The sequence below is a fragment of the Pocillopora verrucosa genome, chromosome 12 (genome assembly GCF_036669915.1).
Source record: "Pocillopora verrucosa isolate sample1 chromosome 12, ASM3666991v2, whole genome shotgun sequence".
In the NCBI taxonomy this organism is placed as follows: domain Eukaryota; kingdom Metazoa; phylum Cnidaria; class Anthozoa; order Scleractinia; family Pocilloporidae; genus Pocillopora; species Pocillopora verrucosa.
The window spans coordinates 20607045-20633640 of NC_089323.1; the positions used below are offsets into that span (position 1 = coordinate 20607045).

The window sequence follows — 26596 nt, forward strand, 5'->3', positions numbered from 1 at the left end:
GATTTATATCTGAAGGTTAAGTCCACCTTTATTCTTTTCCCCAAAAACCACGAACAGTTGTCGCGACTTCAAGCTATGAAAATAGTTGAAAGTTGTTCTTTACTAAGGTAGCCACTGTTGGCATCTATGAAATTAGTGCTATATACATACTAACACAAAATAAATCTAATTCTCCATTAAGAAAATTTTGCTTCGAACACTATGAAACATTCGTGATTAACCTACGGGTACAAAAATATACTATTCAGTTAAGAGGATATTTTTCAGTAAGAGTAAGGCAATAACAACTAGTTTAGGTTGTTTTATGTTAAAAACAAGATGCGCGAATTTCCCATTTCTACGTCAAATGTTCTGAAGGTTGACGATCATGTATAACGACAAAATATATCAACCCATGAACTCCAAAGATCACATTATAAATCCTCCTTACTATTTGCAATATCCAACTTTTAATTCTAATAAATTGGTTCTAAGTCCAAAAATACCATTCTGAATTCTTATCACCTTTCTGCTTGACAACATACTGATATAGAGAGGAGATTAATAGTGGGGTTGTTTCCTCAAGCTCAAGGATATTGCCAAGTAAAATAAAACAGGTGAAATGATTACCGTCGCGGTAAAATTCTTTAAAAGGTTCCCATAAAAATTCAAAAGAATATTAAAAATCTTTTCAATCAAGCAAAAGATCTTCAAATGTTTGAATCAAACTTCTGTCACCATATAGCAATAAGATTGCTGTTCCAACGAAAGTCTTATTTCAGTCATTCTTCACGATATGGACGGGAAACGTCGTTAATTTCGTCTTGGTTGTGATTTTTATCACAGAGCTTACCCGAGCACTCACTTCTGGACAGAATATAAGCTAATTACCAATTGAACAACGAAAAATTACACAAACTGGGGCTCTCGATCCTCTTCCTTACTGTCGTCGGGAAACGAAGAACGAGCACTTGTCCGACTCGACCTCGGACTATTATTCGGGCTTCTTCGTGTTCTTTCGGATCTAATCTTATCTTCAGCACCCAAACTATCGGTGGGAAAGTCGATTTCTCTCGGAGACAAAGTGGCTCCGTCGTGTAAATCAAGTCTCAAAGAGTCAACTTCTCCTCCTCGCTGCCGATCAAGTTTGTCGAGAATCAAACTTCGAGGAAGGTCGGTATTTTCCGATTTCTCCTTTCTATTCCGACGACGTGGTTCGTCTTGCTTATCATTTTCCAACCTATTTTTCACCTGGCTTCCGACATTTGCCAAACTTTCTCCATCGTCGGCGTCAATGAGACGCTTCCTTGACAACTTAGGACTACTGCTGGCCGAGCCCGATCCACTACCGCCGGAGTCACTTCTTGGCTTCCTAGTTGTCATGTCACTGACGCGCTTGTATATTCCTCGCTCTTTTTGTTCAAATATCTGCTTTCGAGACGCTACAGTGTTCGGACTAAATCGCTCCGAAGAAGTTTTCCGATTAGAGTCCACGCTAACCGAACGATTTCGCTCGTACTGCAGTAACCGATCTTTGACTGACATCCGTGTGTTGTACGCGGACCGAGGCGTCCCTTTCTTTTCAGGCTTTTTATTGTCAGCTACACCGACTTCTTTCTTTTCAGGCGTCACATCGACCGAAGTTTCAACTCTATCTGATGACTGAGACTCAGACGATTCTTCCGCAGTGGAACAGTTTGGTGTTGAAGGCCTTCTTTCCTGCAAAGCTGTCATCACAGGAATAATTAGCTCACGTGACCCCGTCTCCGATGGAATCTCGCGAACGGAAGCAGGCTCATCAGCTGAGGTTGTGAACGTAACATCTTTATACTCGATGGAGGGAGACTGAACAGGGCTTTTCGGTGGCGACGGAGAGGAAGCGACTACTTTGTCCTCTGCTTCCCCTTTAGTTGAAGACTGCACAGGACTGACTGTACTATCCACGGAGCTAATTACCGAACTATCTCCCACCCCATCGGGTAAGAGCGCCCCTTTGGAGTCAATATCAATTACAGTCTTTAATTGGTTGATAAGAGAAGCATGATCATCTCCTTCGACGATATCATCTCTTTCAAGTTCTTCGCTTTTCGAGCTGGTTAGTGTGTTGGAAGATGAACTAGCAACTTCAGAAATCGCTCTTAATGATACCTCCTCCTCGAGGGCATAGGGGTCTTTGTTAAGGTTAGAGTCACTAGAAGACTGTTTCATTCCGATTGGATAGAATTCCTTGCTGTAGTCTGCAATGTTTCCAACCCGTCCTGGAAGATCGGAATTTCGTTTAATAAAACCCACAGTTCGTGGACGAGATTCCACTCCGACGTTCCCCGAAGATAACCGATTGAGAAACTCAGACTGACCATTTAACATCCTCGTTTCATTTGAGGATATCCCGACGCCCCCCGAGGTATTTGCCTTGTCCGATCCAACGCTATCGGAGAGATCGGGTAACAGTGAATCGGTGAAATCTGAACTGAAGCTCGGAGCGAAGGAATAAGACGAAGAACTCCGAGAAATCACCGAGAGCGATGTTTCCCGAGTTGAGTTGGCTTTATCATCGTCGGCTAAGTTTTCGTTGGATGACCGTGGAGAGCCTACACGTCTTGCAGCACCAAAATGAGAAGAATGCAGGTCGTCGTCTGGAGTACGAGATCCACTTGTTCCTAAAGTGACACAAAACATCAAATATATAATCTTGGTTTTAACCTTTTAAACCTAAGAGTGATCATTATCTAATTTATCCTTATAGTAACAGTGCTGAATCTTTCATTTAGAAGTGAATTGGATTGTTAAATTAATTCTCCACATCAACAAATTCTTCTGGTAATAAAAACGTAAAAACTTATTTGAGCTTTTGAGAAATCCGCCTGCTGTTCACTCGCTCTGGATCAGCAGCAGCTCAGGCTGTTTTGACTACTACGGTCTGTGCACCACGACGGTTGATTGACAAATAATCCAAAGGTACCGACGGCACCTCTCCTTTAATAGTGCGCCTTCATGTTTTAAGTTAGATTACCAACAAAACCTCTTGGCCAGATTGACAGTTATTTTCTTAAATAAGCGCAACCCTCTCTTTAAGCACTTGTATGAAAACGAAAACCCGCTGACCTTGTGTAGTATCATCTTCGTACTCATCCTCCATATCAGAATCTTCCCGATCAATGGCAACTCTCTCACGCGGCGAGTCTGACAACAGGAACTCTGGGATGCTGTAATGCGCGCGATCATTCAGCTGAAAAGCAAAGGGAGGAAGAAAGAGGAGATGAATCTCTAAAAGCTCTGCACCATTGTATCGTTACTCGAGTTCGAAGCGATAAGCAGGCTTGAAAATTACCGTAGCTATTATTACAAATAATATAACAACCCAAAACAAAGAAATGTGCCACCGTACCTCTTCACTTCTGTTGTTGGACTTCGCAAGAAGTTCAAAAAACTCTGATCCAAACCCAAGGCTGCTCCTCCTGTAAACAAAACGGCATACATCCATTAGTAATGGCTCCTGTTCCGTCTTTCACTGTGACCTGTCTTTTCACCAAGCTAGGTAAGTTACTATTCACTGGCACAGCAGACATTCAGAACAAAAACATAGATTATTCAATGTCCAGCATACAACCAATAGAGCAACTCTCAGTGCAACTTCAGTTTAAACAAATTAAATGAAACTATTTATCGTTTTGTTTCTTCTCCCAACCATTTCAGTGCTACTAACAACTCCGAGATAAGTAACGACAGTGAAGCCTGCCTTCCTCGTCCACAAATACAGATAGGGACTTCATTCTTCCAGAGTGCTTGGAGGTACTAATAGCGGTGAGCAGTGAAGTTTCTAATAATAAAGCCAAGAGATCGCTTGTTGAGGGGACACGGACACGGAGTCAGGTTCACACTTAGTATAATGGGGCCAACACAAACGCAAGTTATCTCAGTTTCCGTAATGTGAACAGAAGCGATCTTAAGTGTTTCCCTTCCCATGGATGACACCCTTGTTACACGACAACATCCTTGTATCAATTTACTCTACAGGAGGGAGAGAGGCATTATGGGAATGGAAACACAATTAAGGAGCCTACGTTGGGAGATCGAGCCCCAACAATTTTTCAAGAGTCTTAATGTCTAACTATCTTACAAGTGTAACTTCACCAAAAAGGGTAAGTTTCTAACGAAACTGTGGTACTATGTCGGTGGGGGGGGTGGGGTGGGGCGGGGGTTATTACAAGACAATTTGGTTTTATTAACTGAGTTAATAATGTAAATTAACCACCATAAAGAGTTTCTAAAGCTGACGTTTCGAGCGTTGGTTCTTTGTCGGAACGAATAGAGGAATCGTGGGTTGAAAATGCACTACTTTTTCGTCAATATAAAATGATTTAATGACGTTAAAAATGGTGACATATAACGAAAGCAGACATACAGTAATTTCAGTGACTAAATGCGATACACACATATCACTGAAACCTTACTGAAGGTAAACAAAAGCACAAAGGGAAGTTTAAAGGGGGACAAAATAGAATAATAAAGGAAAATATACCTTAAAACTACGCTATTTTCACACTTACGTTGAAGGCGAAGGTGACGGTGGTATGTTTATGGTCTTTAGTTGTGGTGCGTTGATTGCTCTGAAAATGAATGGTGACAATCTGTGACGACACTGCGTTACGTCACGCGTAGAGCAGGAAGATTGCGTTACGTACGAAAGACACGCATGCATTGTACTTACGCCGGGGAGCTGGAATTGCGTCGAACAGGAGAATGGTCCGAGTGAGGCTGAGATATGTTTATGTCTGGTGTGTTGATCAAGCTACACGAATGTAAATCAGTAATTTATTGATTATTTTTACTCAATATCCAACTGCATACAAACCAAGTCATTCTACGAAAGAAAGCGGAGAGTTGTTATACTATTTCCAAATTCTTCCTGAGCCTCATTAGGACCGTCATTATTAGCCGTCTGGGGAAGGAGGATTTTGATTGTGTAACAGTAAAATTTACCTGAACCCTCATGACGCTCTAATGACCCTCCCCCCCTCATCGGCAGTCAATTTTCGTAAGTCCCCCCTTTACACTCTGTTAGCGATGACTGATCCCTCTTCCGTTCCCCTGAAGACCACGTGACCCACCAACCCTACCCCCCAAATATTCACTGCTCTTTAAGGAGCGTTTTCAAAAGCAAAAAAAATCCACTTCATTCTCCTTGGAACTGGCTTTCTGCATGGCTTTCAACTTGATATTTTAGTTATCATATCGTATCATATCTGTCTTTCTCTCTGCCTTAAAATACTTAACTTTTAATAGACAGATAAACTGTCTGTTCGCTTACCTAGCTTCATCCCCAGCCTCATAACTCTCGTCTGCATTATTTCCTAAAAAAGGAAAATAAAAAAGAGAAAGAGGAAATGCAAATTACATCCCAACATTCTTTGATAAAGCAATTTTCGATTGAGTGTCGTAAACCCAAAGCAAAAGTAATGACAACGGCCCATCAGAACGAAGTGAAACATCTGAAGGGCCAATGAAATCTCAAAGTAAGAACAAGCAGAGCGCCCAAAGCGCTGATTGGATGATGGGGTGGCGCTAGTTTTCCAAGGCACTCTATTTCAAGCAACCCCCCTCCCCCCACCTATTAACAACCTTACACTTATGTCTAAAAGTTCTTGCCCTTTGAAATTACTTTAGTTTGTTTTTCTGACACGAAATAGAACACAGCTCTAATAGGCACGAATCCTTTTTTCCGCAATCCGTTATAAGAAACACTGTCAGTGTTTAAAATGTGGTCTCTATTTAATTTCATTTTTAGAACAGGACATTACCAGCAGATCGCATACTCTGTATTACAACCAAACTGCATTCTCTGTCACGTGGTTTGGGAGGAGTGAATTTCTACCGAGAAAGAAGGACAAGACTGATGAGTTATACGAGCAACTCTTGCAAACATACATTTCACAATTCTCCTTACTGTCTGCCATACAATTCTCATGTTTCTTAGGAGACTTCGCCATTAGATCAACTTATAATCCCCTAACTGACATTTGTCTTTACTCTCATCACTCGCCTGCTTAATTTTGTATTGATATCGTGAAGTGAAATTGTCTTGGTGCGTGGTAGTTAAATGGTTGAGTAATATATACTATAAATAGGGTTAAAAAGATGGAAAATTTTGAGTAGGCTCGTAGGTAAAAGAAAGAAGTTTTTCAGTTCGTCACTAGCGTGAAACAAAGGGAAACTCTGGGTAAGGCGACAACACAATTAATATACAACATGCGCCACTCACCTCTACAGACCTTTCCCGTGATATTGAATCATCCGCTTCAGGATGTTCAAATACCTTCAACATAAAAAAAAAAAAAAAAATTGTGATGGCTGAGTTAGTAGTAGGCCAGGACCGTTCTAAATTGGATGTGCATGTCGATGAGTACAGATAGAAAAACACTACTCCACCAAGAATATCCTAAAAAAAAATTCGTTACAAACTGAATAGCATCGTCTGAAAACCACCAGAAACGTCCATCAACTGGCGAAACAGTACGGCATCTAACGGAACCGTCCATAAATAACCGGACATGTACGAAATCGTCCGAAAACAGACAGAACCGTAAGAAATTGGGGAGAGATGTACGTACACTGTTAGCTCATGTATTTAAGATTTTTTTTTCTGTTTACCTCGGGACTTGTGATAAGCAGCTCAACAAGGCGAGTCTGGTGAGGCATATCCACAAGAGAAGACAACGTGGTAGTTACTTGGTCGTTTTCACTGCAGAATAAAGATGAACATGAAATGTTTTATACGAATTAACCATTTATAGCCTAAGAGTGATAAGAATCAAATTTCTATCAACAGTATCGCCGTGAATCAAACATTAAGGTTATGAAAATAGAGGATATAATTGCCCACCCAAGAACTGCTTGATTTTTAGCCAAATTATCCTTGTAAGTACCATAGGAATTGTACAGACAACAATGTGGAGAACCCTAACCGCATATTGATGTTAGACTGTAAAGGGTTAAAACGGAGACTCAAGCAAAGTAACCGACGGGCTGATTGGAGGGGCATATAAACTGTATTTCTGCAGGATTTTTGTCAGTTCTCATCAATACTAGCTTCAATACAGTCATAATGTGGCAACAACACAAGACATAGGACCCTAACACGGCCGTTAGCTTTTCACCCGTTTCTAATGTAAATTCTTTGCACTGATTGTCGCTTGTTCTCTAAGTTAGGTCAAAACTGAAACTCTCTTACTTTGGTCTCAGTAGTGTGGGTCCAAACACGATTGCCAGATTGCTCGCAGGCATGGCATTCGATTCGTCATGATCTGAAACTCTCCTCAGATGCTTAATCAAACGAGCCGCAGTCACTCGGTTAGCTGTCGGAAGCTGCATTACGACTTCCCGAAGTTTTCCGATAAGGTTTTGGTACTCTTCCTGGATATCTTCATTTCCCGAAGCTGCTTTGCATGTCGTGGAGTTGTCTATGATCGCGAAGCTCTCCTGTAAGGATAAAAACAAGACCATCGTGGGTTAAAAAACAAAATTTTTAACGAGGGTAAAGCTAATCTGATGAATCTCACCTTAGCAACGCGGATGAATTCCGGATATAGCTTGACAGTTAAAAGCGACTCTGGAAGCTGAAAATAAGAAAAACGCAGTCTTTCGCTAAATCGAGTTAGCAAACTTAAGATCTCTTTCGCGCAGAACCATAATGGCAACGAGCATGCGTTTAAAAGAGCTAATGGATTGGTCGAGTGCCATAAGATGGGAGGGGTGGTACAGACTTAAGTTTGCTTACCTGTCGCAAGTAGAGTTTAAGAACAGCAGCTATGACATGAGGCGGTGTATCTGACAAATCAGCGTGGTATTCTCCATTTTCAAACGACTGCAGACATAAAAACACAATTAGGAAGATCAATATCAGGCTAAGAAGAGGCCTTTTGATCCAAAACTGTATGGAAAGCTGGATGTTTTGGTTACATTACCTGGCAAAGTTTCTCCACTCTGGACTTGACTCCAGACACTCGGTAGATTCCCTGAAAGATATCAGAACTGTCTCAGTTGACTTGAAGGATAAGAAAGAAAACCAAAAAGCAATGACAACATTTCAAGGGCCGCACAGAAAAATCTACAGGACATTAAGAACTAACCTTGACATCAAGACCTACAAAATGAAGAAAAAAAAAACACGTAAATGAGCGATCAAAATCTAAAAGGTTGTTTAAGTTGTTCGAGCCAACTCTAAGCTTCATTCAGAGGATATTTTGCTTGCTATTCGATTGGACCAAAAAAAAGATTACAAAACAGCCATTTTTTCTGGCGAGCGCCATTTTGGACCAGATCGGGGAGAGCCTGGAGCGGACAAACTAATGAAGGGGAGGTAAGAAGGAAACAAATTCATTGGCCTTACCCACCCCCTTCCTTTTCGCTCTTTTGTCATCCTCATGACTAACCGCAGTGGGAGGGAGGGTGCAGGGAAGTGGTGAGGGCACATCTCGTTGCAGAGAAGCGAAACAAGTTAACATCAAATAACCAAGTGTTCAAATACAGTACAACAAACTGATTCAGATGGACTTCATACCTCGATTGTCAATTTCGTCAATACATGATGAGATAATGTGAGGTATGTTTTCCTCATCAGTGGTCGAATGTTGGAGATGTCGATTGATGTCCACTCCAAACGTTGTCATGCGCCTTTGGCCATTCTGTAAAAAAACGAGAAAGATTATAATACTATAAAAAGTGCTATAAAAAGCAAATTTATTTTTTAATACAAATTCAAAACCGTGTTAGTCCCTTGGGCTTAATTATAGCTATTTAAAAGGTTTCCAAATCAGAAAATTATCTCTTTGAGAGGAAACATTCGCTTGACCCTGCAACTCCTCAGTGACCAAGAGAGTATTTCTCCTTACAATATCATTTAAATATCGAGCAGACAAGTGATGAGAATAAAGAAAAAAGTTTTAAGTTGATCTAATACCAAATTCTCCAAATAAACATTGTAAGAATTGAATGCAGATAGTATGGAGAATTACCAACAAGATCTGGGAGTGAAATGGTTAACAGCCTTTACAAAGGCACGAGTTATTAGCCAACAAAATTGTCTGTGACGGCTCGAACCATAAATAACTTGACTAGTAGAGTATACTAGGGTCGGTTTTCGATCTATTGTTGGGGAGAGGTTTAAAAATCTGAGAAAAGTACGAGTCATCAGTACAAGAGTACAAAACTAAAAATAAGTAGTCTAAGAATTGTATTATTCTCCTTACCGAGTATTTTCCACATCGTATTTTGAGGCCCTTCAAACACTTCTTGTGACAAGTCAGACCACATACTTCACATTCTGCACCGTTGAAATACACATAACTGTCACACTCACGACACTTTGAGGCAGAGCGGAGTTTCTTCAGCGTGTGCGTCTTTGCTGATGGTGACAGACGGATATTCTGGAAGGGACCCGCAGATGGGCGGTCCTTGGGTTTACGTCTTCTATCGGAGCCTTGGTTTACACGTCCTTAAAACAAGACATTCGGTAAGCCCCAGGTTTAAAGGAGCTACCATAACAGTTAGGGTATCTTTCAAAATTACTATAATATGTGTATCACTACAGCACTTTGCTTCACAGAATCCTTCCACATTAATTATGGATCAACATCTTCCTAAATCTAACCATATTGGCTTGCGCTTAATCCTGTAACGCAGGGAACTAACTCTCACCATTAGTACTTCTTCCCTCATCTTTGTTATCCGCATCATCAGATGAGATCAACTCTAAGGATTGGGCCCGAGGAATGTTGGCTTTGCGGTCTGAGGTCGGGCTACCTGAGGGGGACCCTGGTAGGGATCGACTAGTTGTACTGTCACCATCACTGTTGTGTTCCTTTAGATTACTCCAGGCATTGATCGGCTGTTGCGAGCTATTTACACCCCGTACACTGTGCAGCTGAAGACTTTTATTACGGCGAGAGGTAAATGGTGATGAAATCTTTGCTGTCTCCTCCACAGAAGAATGGGTATGAATGTAACGTGAATCAAATAAGGAATTGTGGCGTGACGGAGTCTGTGATCCTCTGTCTGGGCTGAAACATTAAAAAGGCAATGACACGGTTTGTTTCTGACACATTCTGAAGGTCAGTTATGGGAATGTGTTGGAAAAACGAGAGCAAGAAAACAGCACATCTAATTATCCCTTTAACTTCCAAGATCAAACTAGAATTCGGTCTCGTTCTAAAAGGAGACTCGCGAGCTGAAAAGCTGGTCTATTCTCAAAACCTGTTTACAAGGTGACCTATTGGAATTGCAAGGAGAAGTTACATGTTAATCACTTTAGTCAATCAGTTTAGGGGTCATACGCACCAGGCTTTTAGCCTCTAGTTTGAGCGGTTTGTCTGTGACAGTTTCGCATTTTAAATGTTGAGGAATTTTATAGGCTCTAATTAACGCGGAAATCAAGCACATGTGGAGCTGAAAACTGTCGACACAGGCATTATTCTATAATAATTCTACAAAGTTGTATAATAAAAAGTACATACTTTCCTGCAGAGTACGGTTCAAACTGAAAGACTTGTTCAACAGCTTGAGGTGAATTGGCTTGTTGCAGACGAACGAATTCGGCGAACTGGTTTCCAGGTTCATAATTTCTACTGCTTTCCGCGAGAGTCTGGAACTGAATTGGGCCGGGTGATACAAGCGCATTCATCATCTGGAAATAGTTACATGTTACCTAACGAGAGAATTATTCAAAGTCATAAGTAATAAACAAGTAATATTTGCTTCATAATAACAGTATTGCTAAAACTAGTCAGGAGCTTTCAAAGGTAAAACTAGCTTTCTTCTTTTTGCCATCTTTGTTAAGTTAACAGGTTACCAAAGGTTGTGCTATTACAAAAATCACACGGTGCTTAAGGGCTCCTGTCGCAGAAATATGGACTGTTCTGTTCTTGAAGGTCTCCGTAAAAAAAAATTTAAATAAATGGCCCAAAGGTCAAAGTTAAGCGCCTGTGGCAAGGAAAGGTTAACTCAGAGGGTGTGGTCCAAGACGTACCGCTTTCATTGTCATATCACATTGATAGACAAGTTGACGTAATTCCACCAGGATACTTGCTTTGGTATTTTCCAATTCTTTCTGCCTTGCATTAGCTTCTACCACACAAGACTTGTACATCTCCTCAGCCTCATCAGCTTTCCTGATATCACCTTCTTTCTTCTTGGTTCCGCGTGAGAAAGTTGACTCTTCCTGGTTTGGACATAAAAACAGATAAAATATGTTTAAAAAGATTTCACCCAAAAAAGAACGATGTCAAATAGTCGTGGAGTAAATAAGGAGTTAACAATGAGAATTTGGACCCCACCACATAAAATATCGCTGTAGGATACTCCACTAATTAACCAGCAACAGAACTCGTTGGCGATTTACACCACATACGAGACTCTCAAGGGAAAAGCGATAAACAAATGCCACGATCAGCCCTTCATCAAACGACAGAGCCTTTCAAAAAAACTACCACACCGCCAAAATCGCCCAAAAGGGAAGATAGAGACGGGACACCTGGACCCATGCGAGGCACCCACCCAAGAGAATAGAGGTATATAAATATATACAAATATAAAGTTCTCCAAAGCACTAGGAAATAAGAGTTAACAATGATGACATGAGCATTCTGATGAGATGGATCACAAACAAAGCAGCTGCACATAAAAGGGATCTACACTCTACAAAAATAATTTAAAGAACCCAGAGAGATAATATTTATAGGAAGAGCTACATCACAAACAATATTCCACAATATTATATTCACAATATTCCGCTTATGGCAAGAGGATTTTCTCCCAAGTGAGTGAGAAGAATTTAAGGTTTGATCATGGAGGAAGGTGGAAAATCAAGTTTTTAACATAGCCAAAACAAATTATTGACAAACTTAACTATACAAACCTTTTCTAGTTCCTGTTGTTTCTGGATGTACAAAGATTTTGCCTTCTTAAGATTTGCTGCTGCCTCATTCTTTATAAAATAGAAATAGAGGGGAAAATTAGCCACAAATAAGATAATGAACAGAGATGCTTGACATGTTGCACAGATCAAAACTAATTATTTTGCATGTGTCTTACCAGTTTCTTACACGATTTAGCCCAGCTATCCTTCAGGTCCTTTCGTATTTTCTCATGCTTAAGTCTTCTTGCTGTTAAAGGCTACGTAAAGAACAGTAAGATGCAATATAATGCTCTAATAAGCTCTGGTAAATCTCTTTATCTCTAATCACCCTAGGGATTGGTTGTGTCCACACCCTTCAAACAAGAGCCTATTGAAAGGGAGGGCTTAATGTGGAAATGTGGGCCCTTTGAATTTCTCTATATTTCCTTCTGTTGTCCATTGAAAACAAGTGACTGATCATGATAATACACCAGAAATAATGCTCTATGGAAAGCCTTTGGCAGCCCCAACCCAATATGCAAAGCAAGACCTTCACAAATACCAAAATGTGGTCAAAGGTATCAAGTTACCAACCTCCATAAACCGGCTTGCTAAGAGGGCTGCATATGTTTTGCTGGCATTCTCAGCATATTCAATGTCCTTTGGGAGGAGAAACAAATGGAAATTGGTTACAAACCTTACATGTATGTGACAAAAATATTCACTTTTCTTGATTTACAGTGTTACAAATGCAGTATTCAACCAATAGGTAGTTCCAGTCTAAGCTGGCCAGTCTGTTAAAATCTAATTGCCAATATTTTTATTACTTGATATTCTGTGTATATAGTATTTTAAATGTTATTACATTAGAATATAATGATTCATTCTTCACCTGATCAAGGGCTGTCACGTAAATAGACTGAAAAGGCAGGTAATTCTGGAAAAAAATACACAGGCTTAAAAACTTTGATGATTTGGAAAATATCCAGGATTTAACCAAACAATATTACAAAGCAAAACAGCATACTTATGAGACATGTCCCAAAATATTCTCACCTCCTCAACAATTGCTGTTCTTGTTGTCTGTGCAAGTTTTGTTAGTTTGTTTGTGTACTCCAACTCTAAAATATCAAATCAAAAGTACATTGACCATTAATCTTTGAGGGTAAGTGGATAATGTAGAGTCGTAGTTCAGTCATCTACAAGTAAATGCACAGAAAATGACACATGGAAGAGTGCAAATCTACACATAAATCTTAAATTAAATATTGAAAGCAAAACTCAGAAAACCATATACGCTAGAAACATATTTGAATGTGTCAAGGAAAATAACTCTTTAACCTCTACAAGTGAGTAGCATCTGAAATCTTTTTCCATTATTATTGCTGAATCACACTTGTAGGACACAAGGTTAAAGGAAATCATCAATATCTGAGGGAGCTTTTGATTGTTAAACAAATCCTCCTGGTTAGTGCCATAGGAAATGTAAAGAGAACAGTGAGGAGAATATGCATGCTGATATTTGGGTGTAAAGGGAGAAGTCAGTCAGGGAGAGAAGTCATGGATGATTATGTGGTTTACCAAGACACGTGGAGGTGTTTATGTTGGAAACTGCTGTTTGTGTGAAATGTGAAAATCAGTTGTAAAAGTAACTGATCCCTGGAGCAAACTGAGAATCATAAGGAATGTGGTAAAAGTGCCAAGGAAGGTTACATGTAATAAGAATTGAGAACCCACTAATTTGAAGAAGGGAAGTGATGTTTGTGTTAGGAAGTCAGCTTTTCTGATTAACTTTGGTGAAAAAATAGAATTATCAGTTATTAACTTCACAACAAGTAAATGTTTAACATAGTCTACCACAAGCATCACACATAATTATATGTCCTGATCTCCCTTGTTATTGGCCCTAATCTAATAACCATTCCAGACATATTTTAGGCATTGATGATTTTCTGAGTTTGACAATAACATGAATTATCAAGGGAAAAAAAAACATTTCACTTACCAAGGTGAGCTCTTTTGTCAACATATGTTTCTATGTCCTTGGAGTACTTAGCCCAAATTTTGGTTCTCTGGTAAAAGAGAAATGAATCTCTTTGAAATAAGTATTTAAAATTGAGTGTTAAACAAGGATGGCTTATTAAGTAAACCTTTCTTTCAATACATTATTGGAAATTAAAATAAATTACAAAGGGATGCAGTTTCTAGAACAGAAGTAACTACAATATCATAAGCAAGTTAACAAAAAAGACATGAGAAAATAAATTATCTAAATAATTAAAAATAAATTTCCACCATTTTAATCTACAGAAAGTTAACCAAAGTCTTAACTTGACAAAAAGTATCAAATCAGAGGTCACACAGAATAATGTGTAACTTCACCAACCTGCATTGCAATGTCTACTCCATGTTCAAGCATTATCAAAGCTCGATCCAGCTCATCAGCCTTCTCTGCCGAAGTGTCAACTGTGACCCAAAAACCAAATCAACAAATAAAAATAATTAATTCACTGCAATAGAAAAAACCTTGTTGGGATTTATTTGAGAAAAGATAGCAAAAGTACAGTTTTCAATTTGACCTCAATTCAAAATATTTTTTTAGTTCAAAGTAAAGCAAACCAAGGGCCAATTAGTATAAAGGAAAAGAAAAATATTTTCTGTTTTGTAAAATAAAATATAAAGTTGTGTGAGCATTTTATAGTTCATCACTTCATGATTAATATCTATTCTTTGAATCCATCTTACAACGTTAAAAAGTTAAGAAAGCGTGATCTAAGATGTGGTTTACAAGTTTTTATGTGCAGGTTGTAATGCCTGCTAAGTCAGTGAAACCTCTCAGCATTTAACCACATGCATACATGAGCACTCAGTCAATGATAGGATGTCTCACATTTTCAGACATCTACATAATTCTCTACAATGTTGCACTCTTTGTTCTGACGAGTGTTTTTACCTGATTCTTTCTTTTCCACAGGTTTTCTGTCATCTTCATCCTGGTCATCTTCATTATCCTCATCATAACCTCTCTCATCCATATCTTCATCATCATCATCACCAAAGTCTTCCAATGACTGAAGTAAACAAACAATGGATACATTAGATCAGGGTATGAATAATTCAAAAGTTTTAGAAAAAAAAACGACAAGCTCATCACCAACAGAAACTCAATTAAATTATTTAGAAATGTTGGGCTCATAAGAAATTTATAACAGTAACTTTCCTAACATACAAGCACAGCACTCTTCTCCCATTTATAATCCCCTTGAGAGCTGGACACTGCCTTGTAATTAATGGGTGAATGACCAAAGTGAAGTTAAAATCAATCATCTCTATAAATCCCTGTGACATTAAATTAATAAATTCCATTGAACAACATTGTACATTATTTATAGATGTGGAAAATTACAAGAAAAAAAAAAGGCATAACAACTTTCACTATACAGCACAGAACAAAATCTCAACCCTTTAACCCTTGAACTCCCAATAGTGACCAAGACAGAATTTCTCAGCTAAGTGATAAGAAAAAAGGAAAAATATCAAATTGGGGATAAATAATTAATCCAATAATAAATCCTCTGAACTAACATTATAAGAATTGTATGGTTGATAGTAAGGAGTAAAAGGGTTAACTCCCAAGATCTGATTGTTAACTCTCCCCTCTGCATGTAGCTGCTCCACATTTCTTTGTACATTAGTTATAAGAATTTGGTGTTAGCTCTGATAAGTCTGCATATTCTTATAACCTGTTTGCTGGATGTTGAACAAATATTTTGGCGAAAAGTTGCATGTTCACACTTCTATGCAATATGCATATTTCTCTGTGATGTAAAAACTAACAAATTTCACCATACAGCACCAAACATTATTTACAAATGAGCAGATGAAAAAAAACAGCATTATTTACCAGCACAGAGTGCAATGTTCTTATTTCCAAAAGTGAATTGAACCTTAAATAATGTACAATTCCTTGCACAATGTTAGACAATGTACAAGGAATTATTGGGGATTGCATCTACCTGTCCTTTTAATCACAGGTCACTATACTTGTTAAGTTACCTCCATTGTGTTGACCCTCCATTTATCACAGCACTCATAACACTCACCACAAAAGTCGCACACACTTCCACCCACTCATATTTCACTTTCAAGTAGTCAAACTAGTAGCAAAATAAACTCACAAATGTCAGTGACATTTGTTATTTTCCTCTGAAAACATTCACATTCACACTCTATTTCCTTTTGATCATTATTCTATACCATGATTGACTCAAAAGGCACTGTTTACAGCTGTACATGTCATATGTTTTAGCACATATTTGAGAACTTGTAACATAGTCTTTTGTTAACATTTTAAGATCAAAAGCATGGACTGGAAATCACTAACAATATTTTCCATGGTCTAAATGACAAGCACAAGGAGGAAGAAGAGTATCTTTATTTGCTTCAACTCAATCATAATTCATGAATACTTGGTCTCTCCCTGACAGGAGTGTACTTGCCCTCATGGAGGATAAATTGAAAAGACCTTTCATCAGTTCCTGATAAAGCATTTATCATGTGCATTCTAACCAAAGTTTCCTAGAATGTAAATTGGTCAGTTGCTACAAATTTATCTTTTGAAGCAAAACTTTTTCAAATTTCAATCCGGCCAGATGTTTTCTGTTGGAGAAGTAATACCAAGACAATACATGAACAAACCTAATATTATAAAATGAAAGGTCAAGAGGCAAAGATTAACATATCAAAACATGTATCCCTAAATGTACAAGGCAGTCACAACATCCTTGTCAACATTATCTAGAAGTTAATATTCAAATTTCCATGGCAGAAGCTCGTCAAAAGATTGTTTAAGATCACACGGCAAAGGCTGCCAGATCAGGATCATAAACTAGTAGAGTTCACTCTGTTTTTTCCTTGAACAAGGTGAAAATAACCCTCTGTATTTTTTAATGAAGATAACAATCACACTTGTTTGTGAACAAAAGTTGAGCACAGAAGCAGATCCAAATCTTCTGCTGATTTCTTTACAAATGTTTCAGGTCCTTCGGGAACAGCTATGAACAATTATTTTTCTTCTCACAATGTAGCTTAAGGTACTGTTCAATTACTATATAATAATACTTTCACTTATCTAATTCTATCCTTGGTTTGAAATTTTACATATTTGTTTTGGCAGAAAGAATCAAATGAAATAAAATGAACCTGGGGTTAAAAAGAATCACATAAAATACAAAATTTTATTATGACATTTCCATAGTTATTGTTGAATAATTTCAATAGTCCACATTATCATCAAAAGGCAAGCAAAACTAACTACTGCATAGAAAACATGAAAAGAAGGTTTATAAATAAAGTGTTATGTGAAATCAAAATGAACACATTTATTATCTCTTTGCATAACTTTTTGTACAGGAATATGGAGCAAATCAAACCACTCAGATAAAATAAAGAAACACGCCGTCAGCTTCATCAACATGTAACTTCAAAAGAGCTTTGTCAAGTTGACCTCACAAATGCATGTTGTTGTCAGTGTTGTCAAACAGCTGGCAATTGATCAAGTTTAAAACACTGATGTTTCATACTTATTTGCCAGAGTACTTTAGTAAAAATAAACAAACCAACCTAGCATATTTAGAAACTAGAAAAAGCTGTATCAAGGATACATTCTGTAATATCGTGATGGTAATTTTCTTAGTAAAGTACATGTACTTAGAGAGAAATATAATATTCTTGAATTAAGGTCACACTGTAAGAAACAGATTGCAAGATGTTTCAACACAACAGGGAAAATCATGCTCTTATCCTTGCTTTAAAAGAGACTACACTTCAGACAACAGACTTGTACACTGAAAATGTCAATAACTGAAAAATTTCACTTACAATGTAGCTTATTGTCCGTGGGGAAAGACATTGAAGACGAGTTCTTCTTCTTAGAAATGACATTAAAGTATTTGTATCATGTGGGTCAACGTCAAAAGAATTTCCCAAAATTAGCACCATTTGGACAGCTCTGTTCCACTTGAATTCATTGGCAATTTGCAGATAACTCATGTATCTCACACCTCCAGTTCATATCAAGCCTGAAACTTAAGCACTGCATTCACACGTGCATAAAATCCCATCCCAGAATTATCATTCCACAGGCCAAGAAATATTTCAATTCTTTCGTGGGATGCTAAAAATATGAAATGTATGAACAATGTGTGTGTAACCCTACACTCTAAATGCCATCTAACCACAAGAACATCAGATCTGTTTCATGTTTTTGGTGCTAACAGCTTGTTTAACAATCCAGTGACACTCATAAATGGAATTTGACACAAAATTGGCCATGACAATCACTATTTAACACCTTGATGATTCTTTACCTTGCTCCTTTCTAAAGAACAAATCACAAACCCAAAATACAAATACAATTGTAAATGGTCAAACAAAACATGTCAGGTATATTCAAAGTCAGTTGCTCAAACATATTTAATCAGGAAAGCTTAAAAATAATATCTCATAATAAGACATCTAGTATTTCATGTCTTTAAGTTTGTGGAATGCAAAAGAAATGCCTAGTGAAATCTATCCACGAGGAATTAGGTTGCAGATAAATCATATTAGAAAAAATTATCTGATTATAAAAACTTGCTACTAAATAACACTCCTCACAGATATTCTGGTAGAAGACATGATTTAGTGGCAAGTTCTGTCATAAAGGTTTCATGTCTTCTAAAACCTAAACAATGAGTGTACAAGGCAGATTTACATGCGTATCACTATAAAAAAAAATTTGAAAGGGAGTTTCTGAAGGAATTCTTTGAAGGGGTGTGTTCCATGCCTGCCTGCATAGGCACTGACTTCTACACTCATTAAATACCCTATCCCATAAACAGCCAGATTTGAGAAATATTTCACCAGAGGAAACTAGGACCTTTTGCTCACCCAAACATAGAATTTGAAAAATTAAAAGCTCTGAGCAGATTTTTGGGGTTAACTCTACATGCCCCTCAGCAGAAGGGGGCAGGTTGGAGGAGGAGTAAGGACCTTTTCCCCACCATCAAAGGTAAATCGCATAGAATGAGGGAATTATCTTGAAATTCATTGTTAGCAGCAATAAAATGGAACCAAAATAATGCTTTTACCTTAAAATAAACTATTGAAAGATTTACAGCCAGCAAAAAAAAATTAAAAACCCTTTGTCACAAACATACTAAATGAAAGAATGATTTTGCCCTTCAGTCTATGATTGCATCACACTGAATGAGGTGAATGGCTATAGTATCACAGCATGCATTTGAAAATTTTCATTTCAAACATGGTCTTTACAAGTAGGTATTCTAAAAAGTTTGACAACTGATTTTGTCACTGAATGTTGTACGGGAGAATCACTAAACAAGGAACACATTTTATCCTGTGAAGAGGTCTTTGGAGAATATACACATGAACTTAGACAAATAAAAATATCTCATTAGTCTGAACAGTTACTGATGAGAAGCATTAGCTTTAAACCAATAAATAACAATAAATTTATATAAAATTAAAATAAATTAATATAAATAGCTTGTTTTTAGTGGTGAATAGCAAAGTGTAACAGTAAATCAATCACAACACATTTGCTCATAGATTCCATGGACATCAGTTAAGTATAGATTCATAAATTGTATTTCTTGCAACTGAGGTGTCTAAAGAAGCAATAGTCAGCCAGTACACTTTGTGAGAGGTTTATTTTGGTTGGGAAGTAGCAATCTATTGACCACTGCTTTTTAAACAATCACTTACTTGTGAATAATGTTTATTCATGCTTTGTTCTGACAAACCAATGTCCTGTTCACCCATAAGGAAATCAGACACACTGGAAAAAAGGACAAGAAACACATAATCACCATACATCCACACCTGGGCCCAGTTGTTCAAAGGTCGATTAGCCCTAACCCAGGGTTGAATTTTAATTCAGGTTTCTTTATTTCTTTGTCCAAGAGTCTTTTAGGGAAAATTTTCACTATTCTTTTTAGAATATCCAATGATCAAATTGGAAGCAAAAAGATTTGAACTGAATTTTCTCTTAAAGCTTTCAGACCTGAAATCAAATCTCACACTAACCCTGAGTTACCTTAACCCAGCTTTGAACAACCCGGGCCTGAGTAACATGTAACTTATCTCCTGTGTATCTATACATTACCCTGCAAACAGGTGATGAGAATACTCAAACTTATCAGGTAAACAAGTTCAATTATCTTGATCTGACAGCAAATTCTCATAAACAAATTTACAAGGAAATGCATAGCAGCTTGAAAGGGGAATTAACAATCAGATCTTGGGAGTGAAAAGGTTAAGAACCTCAAGGTCTATAATCAATTTTAATCATCCAAATGTCTCCATTTCAAGGTTATGTTTCGCATCAGTCATCAGTCTTTATATACCATGTAACTACAGGAACTGAACCCTCCTTCTTAACACGAATTTGTCAGATTTAATAGAATTATCACAGCTGGTGTCAATGTTTCTTGCTGTCCTATCTGTTCCCATGAGAAGTCTGGTAAATATTGTAAGCCATGTATAGATGCTGTCCTGCATGCATGACTGTAAATATTACCAGCTTTTAAATATTTTGAGAAAAAAAGAACTGTATAACTGTACAGAAATGTGGAACTTCAGTTAAATGTGCAATAAATGGTAGTTCAAATTGAACTCCACAGTTTTAGGATATTGAACCCTTTAATTCCCAAAGCAATCAACAAGTAACTTCATTAATTTTCAATTATCAATACCTCATGAGGAAACAAGTGTTGAGAATAAACATACTCCTCAGCTAAAGAGTATTTATATCAAATTCTCAGTGGCGGCCACGACAGAGATTTTATAATCAGATGTCAAGAATCGAAGGGTTGATCCAAGTTAATTTGTTTCTGAAGGAAAACTACAATCATCACTAAATGTATAAATGAGGATAGTTACACAAAACTACTAACCCTAGGTTCCCAAGAGTGACCAAACACAAAATTCCCCATACAATATTGATACATTTCCATGCAAGAATAAAATAACCTTGAAGATGTTTTGATTTAAGGCCAAATTCTCAGATCTTAGATTAACTCTTTACACCCTAACATCAATATACATTTCTCCAAACTGCTCTCTATAAATTTCCTGAAGTGCTGACAAGGAGAATGTATTTAACAGTCCAGATCATCTTAAGTGAGTGATCATTTCCTTTATTCTCGTGACCTTAATTTGTGATGCAGCAGTGATAATGTAGAGAGAAATTAGATGCAAGTCACTCTCTGGGTTTAAAAGGTAAAAAGAATCGTACACCAAACAGGATAGAGAATTAATGTTTTGTCCTTAGAAGCTGGAGAGGCATCTTGCCTCAAGGTGGTATAATTATGAGGGAGGGACTGGGATAGATATGTAACATGAAGGCAAAGGTTGATAAATGAAGCTATAACAAGACATTCAACAAATGTTGCTCTATCTCGTCTTACTTTTAGGCATTTCAACATCTCAATTTACCTGCTGCTGAATGCCAATGCAAGCTGATCAATGGACTCATAGAATTCATCAGGGGGTTTACTGGTATCCTCATAGTTGTGACTTTTGACCTTATTAATCAGTGTTCCAGCGGATGCAAGTATTTCTGTTGAGTGTAGTGGTTCGTAAGTATTGAGGACTCCTTTAAGAACTGACAGCACCTCACCAAGGCGTTCATGGGCTTTCACCTCAGGTGGTTCACTGTCAGGATTATCTACAAATGAAAGCAAAATCATTAGTTAAATGAACTGAATTTAGTGTCAAAAACAGTATGAATAATACTCTATTAACATTTCCCTACACCAATGTTCTAAGACTAGTTGTATGCAATGCAATTTCCAATTTGCAATGCAACTAGGATAAAATTTTAAACTTGAATGAGATTTGTCTTGAATGAGAGTGTATGTTAGAGCTTACATTTTGAATGCATCTTTGTGACTGAGAGACTCCAAGTATTTCTTGCTTTTGCACAGAAAAGAAAACATCACAGAAAATACACCCAACAGTAGAGGCTTTTTTTTAAAATTCTACTTAAAAACAGGGGAAACTTGTCCACAAGAGACAAAGAGAAGATGCATTCCTGAACACCTAATCAAGAACTGTCATGGCATGTTACATGTATCATTCACCAAAACATTGAAAAAAGAAAAGTTTGAAAATAATAAGGATTGTTCCTTGTAACACACAAACAACCAATGATTTAGTAAACATCATTCACAATGTCAGGTCTGGTAATAACAAATTTCCACAACAATCTCTTAACACTCTCTCATGTTAAATACATGCTCTATGTCATCATATTCGAGACTGTTGGATTTAGAATTCTGTTTTATAACTACACAAACTCTCACAATATTACAGACAACTTAAGGCAAAGAAGGAGAGAATGTTCTTGAATGAAGAGAACTAATCAAAACCATCATTTATGGAAATTGGCTATGATATTAACAACAGTTTAAAAATAGCAACAAATTCCTTTCACTTGCAGTGCAGCAATGTGGTTATTGAGGTATTTGCTGAAAAGTAAACAATCACACAAAAAATCCCTGCGTTTGTTCTTTGAATGAGTATTGCAAATCAAATTAAAAGACATTTAGACAGACAGCTCCAAAATAAACATTCCTAAATCCTAATGTTATGGAAAAATGTCTTACATCAATATGATTTAGGAGTTAGGCAGGGTATATTCAGAGCAATGTATAACAGAGCAATATCAAAGTAAATTTGCAGAAAGATATTTGCCATAGTTTGAAAACAAAGTTTCAGCACAAACCACAATTTTTACTGTGAATGAATTGCGTACACACAGGGAAAAATCGAAAAATTTTACAATGACACAAAACCAGCAATACTTTCGATAAACCGCTAGCTTAATTTTTAAACATGTTCTGCACGAAATCGTCAGAAAAAACAGGATACAAGTAATCTTACAATTGCAATTGAATAACTTGTCGAGATATTCTCAAAGCACAAGAGTTTGATTTAGATATCAATCTCTCTCAATTCTAGTAATTAATGTCCTGATGAAAAAACGTTGGAATGATATAAAAAATCGTGACTGCATGAACGTGATTTTATGAAATTAAAACCTATCACTGGCGTCAATGATGTAACAATCCTTCATTCTTTTGCGTCAAGAAACAAAAATAAAAGATTTACACCGCTAAATCAAGAAAAAATAAAAAGTCGCTTATTATGTCCCTATTTTAGGATTAAAACAGGTGATTACAAGCAATCAGAGTTAAAACATCCTCTAATGTATAACCCCTAATTTTAATTAATGAATATGCTTGGATGAAATTGTTCCTGAAATCTCCTACGATATAATGAAAGAAAAATTAAGAAGTATGAGGTATTTATATTAACTTCAACAAAGGTTGATAACATGGAAATTATTCCCACTCACAGTTTGTGCACAAGATTAGCAATTTCGAATGAATGTGAGCTGACGATAAACAAGTACACAACTGGAAGGGCGCCTTTGTAAACATTCTTACCTTCGCATTCTATAAAAGTGTTCCGAAGCGAGCTCAAAGCTTCGGAAAACTTTCGAACGTGGCAGGTTAAAGCTATAATATCTTCTTGTAGAATCATAGGCTCTTCTGCGGTTTCATTGTAATAGCCAGTATCACTATTGACCGAATTACTCCGATCTGGGAATGTCACCGAAGAAAATGACTCCCTGTGGGAAGTTGTAGATGTACCCGAAGGTTGACTAGCACTGCGAACATGCCTAAAACCGAGCCTCAAATCCGGAGCCGACTGACTCAGTTGAGATCCATTTTCGAGTGCTAAAGGGTTTGCTTCACCAGTGGCTGTCTTTCGTACTGTCGACGGAGAAGGAATCGGCGAAGGTCCTCGAGCAGTTAGGGTACTTCGGAGCGGATCGATCGGATTTGATGCAGTCTGCTGCGGCTTGCGATTAGATTCCTTAGAACAACAAAAAAAATCATTCAACGCCTATTTGAAATAACCCAGATCACAGGATTCAAAACGTGAGAGATTTAAAAGCAACACACCGGAGTCAAGGGCCGTAAAAGAGACTGTGATTGTGCATTTGAAGTCTGCGGTGTTCCTCCTGAGGTTGTCTTTCCCTTCTTCTTGCTGATCGAGATGGACGGAAATATTGCCTTCACGGAGGAAGACATCCTACAGCGTCAGAAATCTCACTTCGGTCGTTTCCACTTCTTGCATGTTTTAAATCATTGTACAAGGAAGCAAACAGATGAACAAGGAAGACCGTATGAGGTCAAATCTTAACACTTTCATAAGTCAAAGATTCAAGTTTTCATGTCCTCTCCGTTTATGTTTAGCGAATACCATTACGTTCAATTTTGATTGACAGCTTGCCCAGCGGCGGTGGAAGAATCACGTGATCGAAAGACATAAATTGTAATAAATTAATTAATTTTCTGAACAGGTCAAGGCCTAGGTAAGAAAATAAGGATCTACTTAAGATGAGCAAAGATAAGAAATTAAAAAAAAAAACTAAAAAATTATGTCAAGCATACCATGAATCTGATAAACGCCTCTAAAAAAATTTTAAATATTTCATTCAAAGTAGAATAAATGAATCAAATATTTGTATTTGTAATGCATCTCTTAGACACAAAGACGACGCCGCGATATTGAGACAAGTTCAAGATACCAGACACCGACATTTTTAATTCCTATTGGATTACAGTTAAGCAGTATGACAAATACACAAAACGGAAGGAACCTGTAATAATAGAAATTTCAAAATGAGTAATTTTGTTGATGCCATGACTTTCACATCGTGTGCAATTATCAAAGGTATTTCCTTTCTTCCGGGTGCAATACGCCACTTAATAGCCTTACGGTCGATACTCTACCAATATTTTAGTGCCTTAACCATTGCTATAATATACATTTGTTTATACACAAGCATGTGTGTTATCATTTTTCATGATTTAATACAAAAATAAATTTACTCAAGAGAACCCGCACCATCTAAACTAATCGATTACCGTATTTTAAATATTTGAGGAAATTGCGCAAGAAGATATATTTCTGAGCATGTCACGGGTATAATGATGCAGGGAATTAAACCCACCCCCTGCGAAATTATATTCTAAAAGCAAACAATCACGGTGTCCGCACGAAACACTGAGTGCAAACAGTCATGGTAGGTAAAGTTTGATTCGCAAGCTCGTTGGACAACCAAGATCAAGATAAAAAATAAACAAAGTTTTTTCAGCCTTGCTCCTTTGCTCTGTCTATGACTTGGCGAGAAAAGTCAACAGGTTCACGGAAAGAAATAACAAAATGTTACCAAAGCTTTTCTCTTCTGTTATATCTGCTGTCTTGTATTTTGGCCCCTTTAAAGAGAGCACACTTGATCATTATGTACAACTTACTTGGGCACATAAATAATCATTTCGACGTTTACGTTTCGCAAAGCTCCACCAGATATTTTTTCCTCGACTGTGTCTTATCTGTTGGAGATAACTGGGTAATTCTATTGTGCTCTTTACTGCTAAGGCCAAGTTTGAAAGCCTATCAAACCCAAGCAACAGTATTTTGGGATCAAGAGCACGACATGTATTCCCTCATCGTTGTATCATATGGAGGGTGGATAAGATTGGAGATCGCACAGCCAGTCCTTGCCATTCACAAGTACCATGATTGGTGCATCTCGAGTTTTGTTGAGGGTATTTCAAATGACATTTCAATCCACGTTGTTGTTCTGGGCTCCGTCCAACCCTCCCCCCCCCCCCCCATCACTCCCACCACCCCACCCCAAAGCCGCCATTGATCTGTTGGAGTACTGACTGGTCATTGTCAGATCCTTTCAAGCATATTTATCATGGATCCATTCCTATAGTATAGCATACAATCTCAGGTTGTATCATTTCCTCCTGGAGAAGTCCTGGAGTGGGGTATCCCTTTCGTAATCAAATCTCCTGCGGTCAGTAGGATGAGGTGTTCTATTAGGGATCCATACCAAAAGTGCTATCTGGATTATTTGAATCAATTTTTTTCTTTGCAGATATAAGCCTACACGTACGCAATACAGATGTCCATTGAATTTTATCGATGAGGAATACCCTTGCCTTGACACGCCCATGCACAAGAGGTAAATCTCCTTGTTTCAAATCTACAGTATCATGATAAGCCGAGTTAAGTGAGTTTGAGTCAAAACATGATTTTCGCGTAAACGAGACCGACGACATAACAGGAGATGAGATATCTTGAATTAACTCGACCAAGACAATAAAGTGCTATTTTCTTGGCTTTGCATCAAGAGAGGAAGAGAATGGAATAGAAAGAGGGCGAAAATGGAGGTGAAAGTGGAAAGACGAAGATATCGTAGTGAAATGGGAAACAGAGAGAGATTGCCGGAAAGAAAAAAAAGCACTTTCAAGTAGGAAAGAGGAATGTTGGTGATTTAATTTAGTTTATCATCCTGTGCTCTTCACGAACGTGGTGTTCCGATCATTGTTGAGAGATGATATTTCGATAACTTTTTTTTTTCTAATAAAATGAAAACAAAGATGCCTTCTAGCAACGTTAACAATGATAGGTTTTGTAAACAAATCTTCGCGTGTTCTTAGATGCACAGCGTGCAGTCACGCCTATATCCGTTATAAAATCGGTCCTATGGCAACAAAAGCCTCAGGGTAAATTTTCTATTAAAACGTCATGACAGAACCCGCCACTAATCATTTGTTCCCGTGGTATAGTACGTCT

The 26596-nt window shown here is 37.6% G+C and overlaps 1 protein-coding gene across 3 annotated transcripts; it reads right to left on the reverse strand.

Annotated features, from left to right (window-relative positions):
• Positions 1-2: 2 nt before the first annotated feature.
• Positions 3-24206, reverse strand: LOC131783361 (rho GTPase-activating protein 45-like). 3 transcript variants are annotated; one of them, XM_059100093.2, is made up of 31 exons: positions 23905-24206; positions 23383-23815; positions 21368-21599; positions 19637-19709; positions 14823-14940; positions 14256-14335; positions 13875-13941; positions 12926-12990; positions 12762-12806; positions 12464-12529; positions 12067-12147; positions 11891-11959; positions 11003-11194; positions 10491-10681; positions 9676-10037; positions 9228-9472; positions 8540-8663; positions 8109-8122; positions 7944-7994; positions 7757-7843; positions 7539-7595; positions 7211-7458; positions 6631-6721; positions 6242-6295; positions 5781-5850; positions 5291-5333; positions 4691-4771; positions 4530-4589; positions 3368-3437; positions 3085-3208; positions 3-2639 (listed from the first exon to the last, which is right to left on the reverse strand). In XM_059100093.2, the coding sequence occupies exons 1-31, from the start codon at positions 24031-24033 to the stop codon at positions 889-891; spliced, it is 5373 nt and encodes a 1790-aa protein (XP_058956076.2). In that variant the 5' UTR covers positions 24034-24206; the 3' UTR covers positions 3-888. The 3 variants fall into 3 exon arrangements, with proteins under 3 accessions (XP_058956076.2, XP_066015086.1, XP_066015087.1); XM_066158989.1 differs by lacking the exon at positions 4691-4771; XM_066158990.1 differs by lacking the exons at positions 19637-19709; positions 21368-21599; positions 23383-23815; positions 23905-24206 and adding an exon at positions 17750-18028.
• Between the last annotated feature and the right edge of the window lie 2390 nt (positions 24207-26596).

Excerpts from the sequence above, each read along its gene's own strand:
- LOC131783361 (XM_059100093.2), bottom strand. The coding sequence starts at position 24,033 with ATGTCTTCCTCCGTGAAGGCAATATTTCCGTCCATCTCGATCAGCAAG. Across the intron at positions 12,991-13,874 it reads TGACAAAAGAGCTCACCTTG|AGTTGGAGTACACAAACAAA; the intron begins GTAAGTGAAATG and ends TTGATATTTTAG. Across the intron at positions 7,596-7,756 it reads TTAAACTCTACTTGCGACAG|CTTCCAGAGTCGCTTTTAAC; the intron begins GTAAGCAAACTT and ends TCTTATTTTCAG.